Source organism: Aegilops tauschii, chromosome 5 (assembly GCF_002575655.3).
Source record: "Aegilops tauschii subsp. strangulata cultivar AL8/78 chromosome 5, Aet v6.0, whole genome shotgun sequence".
Taxonomy (NCBI): domain Eukaryota; kingdom Viridiplantae; phylum Streptophyta; class Magnoliopsida; order Poales; family Poaceae; genus Aegilops; species Aegilops tauschii.
Genome location: NC_053039.3, coordinates 266,052,414 through 266,056,736, shown reverse-complemented (window position 1 = coordinate 266,056,736; position 4,323 = coordinate 266,052,414). Strand labels below are relative to the sequence as shown.

General features: G+C 44.5%; 1 protein-coding gene across 2 annotated transcripts; it reads left to right on the top strand.

Annotated features, from left to right (window-relative positions):
- The first annotated feature begins 729 nt into the window (after positions 1–729).
- On the top strand, positions 730–3,938 carry LOC109758117 (uncharacterized). 2 transcript variants are annotated; one of them, XM_020316963.4, is made up of 7 exons: positions 735–1,393; positions 1,896–2,014; positions 2,555–2,640; positions 2,744–2,853; positions 2,944–2,973; positions 3,258–3,380; positions 3,542–3,938. In XM_020316963.4, the coding sequence occupies exons 1-6, from the start codon at positions 770–772 to the stop codon at positions 3,312–3,314; spliced, it is 1,026 nt and encodes a 341-aa protein (XP_020172552.1). In that variant the 5' UTR covers positions 735–769; the 3' UTR covers positions 3,315–3,380; positions 3,542–3,938. The 2 variants fall into 2 exon arrangements, with proteins under 2 accessions (XP_040245671.1, XP_020172552.1); XM_040389737.3 differs by lacking the exons at positions 3,258–3,380; positions 3,542–3,938 and having other exon boundaries at positions 730–1,393; positions 2,744–2,958.
- Positions 3,939–4,323: the final 385 nt, after the last annotated feature.

Here is a 4,323-nt window from a genome sequence, read left to right as displayed (position 1 = left end):
TGGAGACACACCTTCACACATCCTCCTCCGACGCTATTCACACCATCGGGGCGGGGATAGGACGTGGGAGACATTATTCCTACTAAGGGACACTGCCATTGCCACACAGCCCCAACCAAGACGTTTAACCTAACAAAAACGAGAACGGGGTCCTCGCACCGTCGGGGGGCTGAGATCCTCCGCAACTCCATGGCCCAAAGGCCATCAGAGGTGCGGCAGATCGGCGGCGGCGTCAACGGAAGGAGGAAGGAGACTTTTCTTGGGAGGAGGAAAGACACCAAATATCTGGTTTGTGGCCATGCTTACATGCCGACACCGATGATTTGAGTCTGTATGTAGTCCATATTAAAATATCCAAAACATCTTATATTCGTGAATGGAGGGAGTAGTGTGTCCGTTACAACTTACAACGCATGGACAATTACCTAGTTCTATAAAAAAACTTTGTAAGATTCTTTTTGTGAGAAACAAAAGGAAAAACTTTGTCAAATGAAATATCACCAAAGTGTTTTTTTAGAAAAAAACACCAAAATGACTCCAATTGTTTTTTTTTAGAATCGACTCCAATTGGATTTTTTTTTGAGGCAACGACTCCAATTGGATTGGAGCAGCAACAACAACTCGTTCGCTTGGGCCGGATGATCCCCTCCTGTACGAATCGTCAAGGCCCATGAAGATCGTAAACCAGAGCCCAACAGAAACCACCGTCTGTGTCAATTTCCTCCGCTCAAAAAACAAAAAAAAACGAGGAATTTCCTCAGCAAAAGCCATGTCGCCGCCGGCCGTCCTGGTTTCCAACGGCGCCGTCTCCCCGCACGCTCCTCCTTCCGCGGCTGCTTTCCTCGAGTCCACTCCGGGGGCCTACACTACCGCGCGCGCATCCTCCACCGGCCTCATCTTCTGGTGGCCACGCCACCTCCTCCGCCTCACCGACTCCGCGCGCCTCCTTGCCCAATCCCACCCCCACCTCCTCGGCCTCCCTGCCCCACCGCCGGGTACCCTCTCCACAGCGCCCATCGAGCCTCTCGTTAACCAATCCGTGCGGGTCGGCGTCCACGAGATGCGGAGCCGGATGCTGGCGCTTGGGGAGTGCTGCTCGGGGGAAGATATGGCGCTCACGGCGTTGGTTCGAGCTGGTGGGGCGGCGGATGGGCTGGAGGTATGCGTCCACCTGGGTGTGTACGTGCCTCCGGTGTTCGGGGACGCCGGGGCGAGGCTTGTAGTGGCCGGGAGCGGAAGGGAGGCCGCCGCCGCCAAGTACGCTCCTTGGGCCAGGATGAGGAAGAGTATGGAGAAGATGAGGCCTCCTGGAGCCACGGAGCTCTTGCTGACCAACGATGGGGATCATCTTCTTGAAGGCAGTGTTACAAACTTCTTCGTCGTCTGCCGGAAGGTTAGAGGCATTCTCACTTCAACGGCAACTGCAAGGATTCAGATTTCTCCCATTGCAAACAAGTTAAAGTGAAACTAAACAACCCACCTAAAATTGGAACGCAATTTCATCTGTAGTTGCAGCAATGCACAAGTGAAAGGCAATCTCTCAAATATCCTTAGGAGCGGTTCTAACTGGTACAAGGTTCACTCATATCTGTGTGACAGTCGGGTGGTTGTCATGTTGCCATATAATATAAATCGTGATGCTTGAGTCAGGTTAAAAGGATGAACCTTGGCGTCTTCCTTTGCGTTAAATTTAAGATGGTGAAAATAAGGACCAAAGATCTTTATAGGTCTCTGTGTTATTACTAATTTTACTCTCATCTTTTTATTGGTAGTTTACTTGCTTGTCTTCCTGCACTCTATGAATAATAGCACTCCGAATTATTTACTCTGCCTTTTCAAGATAATAGTTATGTTATTCAGTGTGTTTTTATTTTATAATCTCAACTTTTCTGTAGGAGGAACGTCAGTCAAATGAACCCTTGTCTGTTCAAACAATGGCAAATAAGTTTGAAGTACAAACAGCTCCACTAAGCGATGGAGTTCTCCCTGGAATTATGCGCCAGATAGTCATTGAGTAAATATTCTCTGCTTGCTCTAAATTCTAGGGATGCTCTTTGTATAAATGACCAGATAGTGGAGGAAAATTCAGACTAACAAACATTAACTGGTGTCAACTTTGAGGTACCTGCATGGGTTTTTCTTGGTATCATGATGCGCAGTGGACCCTTCTATATGAAAGACTCCTAAGAACAGAATCCCAACTGTATTAACAAACCATAACTTTATCTTCCTAACTAAACCAACCTGTTCGACAGTGCCCTTGTCTTCATCTCACAAGTTTACAGACTTGTTATCACACTTACCTTGGCTATGCGCTATGTAATTTTCCTTTTGGTCAGGGTTATTTCTGTAGGGCCAGTTTTGCCCCTAATTTGTTCTCTGAGATGAATTAATATACAGGGAAGCCTTCCTTTGTAGGGTTTAAGTTTGCCAAAAAAATATTTGTTGCTAAAAAATTTCATCATTAGAAACAATTGATTCTTGAATTCTTTATTAGATTTTTTGTGTTGTACATACTGAACTCTTGTAACACAAGTTTATTTCTTTGGAATAGGGAGTGCCATGATCTTGGGATCCCAGTACGTGAGGTCTCACCGTCATGGTCCAAGCATGAACTTTGGGAAGAAGCCTTTGTTACAAGTAAGAAGTCTTTTTCAAATGAGGATTGTGTCCCTGCTGAGACATTGTGATCCCCTTTTTAGCATAATCTGCAGCTCACTCACTCCAATTTATCGTATAACAGGTAGCTTAAGGCTTATCCAGCACGTGGGGACAGTTCAAGCACCTTTACTATGGGAGGACATAGAAACAAAAACCTGGAGGGATGTATCTTGGGCGGTGAAGCAATTTCAGGTACACGTTATTTCTTTCTCGGACTTCCACAGTTATATTTTCTGCGATATTGTACTTGTTTTGTTAATAATATCATGCAATTTAACTTAGGGCGCTGGACACATCACCACACTGATACAGGTTAGTTCTCCTGTGCTCCAATGGCGTATTTAACCTCCTATCCAAGTTATATTGAATAGAACTTTTTAAGATATGAGAACAGGAGTGCTTGTATTCGATAGATCAATAGTAACTATCTATATGTTTCAAAGTACTCCCTCCATCCCAAAATAAGTGTCGCGGATTTAGTACAAAGTTATATTAAATCAGCGACACTTATTTTGGGACGGAGGGAGTGTTAGATTAATAATTCAGCAACCCTGCATTTCTGCCTAATAATGACATCTCAACTGCCCGCCTTGCAGAGGAAAATATCGGAGAGAGCAATAACTGAGGAATATGACATAAACTATTTCTTGTGATTTATGAATTGTCATGATTTCTGGGTGATGGGTCTTGGCTTGACCTTCATTTGTTCTTCAGATAAGGTGAAGCCAACTTTACTCTTATCTTATGTTTTGCCGAGACTCCTTTACAAAGTAATTCGTCCTTTTCTTTCTTTTTTTTTTTTGTAACTTGCGATCCGTCCATTATTGAGACCAGGTTGTTACCAAGTCAAAACTATTCATTTGCTCCTCTGTTTACGCAGGCTGCCTAATCAAAACGGAGCTTCTAGTGTTGCCTTCATGCAAGGACTGTTCAAGAATTTAGAGAAATGGTTCCATGTTGTACGTGAGAGATGCGTACCGTGTGTGTGTGTGTGTGTTTTGCTGTGCCTGGGAGGAGAGAACGACCAGCTCATGGGTTGGGCCCCCCTATGGGCCTAAGACAGATGGGCAGGGTCCATACCGGTTTAACACTTCCTCTCAAGATGACAAGATGGATGGTAGATATAGATCAATTCCATCTTGTCACATGCAAGTTATAGTCATTTGCTCCCAGTCGCTTTGTCAAGCAGTCTGCAACCTGCTGTCTAGAGCTGACATGAGTAAGCCTGATGATCACAATATTAAGTTTCTTATTACTGAAAAAGCGATCAATTTCTACATGTTTTGTCATGTCATGTTGAGCTGGGTTATTGACAATGCTTATAGCAGACTGATTGTCGCACCACACTCTCAAGGGTCTCTTCCTCAGAAGTTTCAACTCGCTCAGTCGATTCTTCACCCAAAGCATCTCACTCAACCCTTAAGATAATGCTCTAATCTTAGCTTCCTCTGTTGATCTAGACATAACGGTCTTTTTCTTGCTTCCTCATGACACCAAATTTCCTCCCACAATCACATAATAGACCGAAGTTGATATTCTATCATCTTGACAACTGGCCAGATCAGAATCACTATTGTCATCCACCTTAATATGTCCACTCTTCGCAAACCACAACCCTTTGCTTGGAATGCCCTTCAAGAATCTTGAAATTCTGTGTTGTAT

What these genes read in the sequence shown, in the direction of transcription:
- LOC109758117 (XM_040389737.3), top strand. Translation starts at nt 770, where the DNA reads ATGTCGCCGCCGGCCGTCCTGGTTTCCAACGGCGCCGTCTCCCCGCAC. An exon ending in ATGCGCCAGATAGTCATTGA is followed by an intron (nt 2,015 to 2,554) that starts GTAAATATTCTC and finishes TCTTTGGAATAG; the next exon opens with GGAGTGCCATGATCTTGGGA. An exon ending in GGAAGAAGCCTTTGTTACAA is followed by an intron (nt 2,641 to 2,743) that starts GTAAGAAGTCTT and finishes ATCGTATAACAG; the next exon opens with GTAGCTTAAGGCTTATCCAG.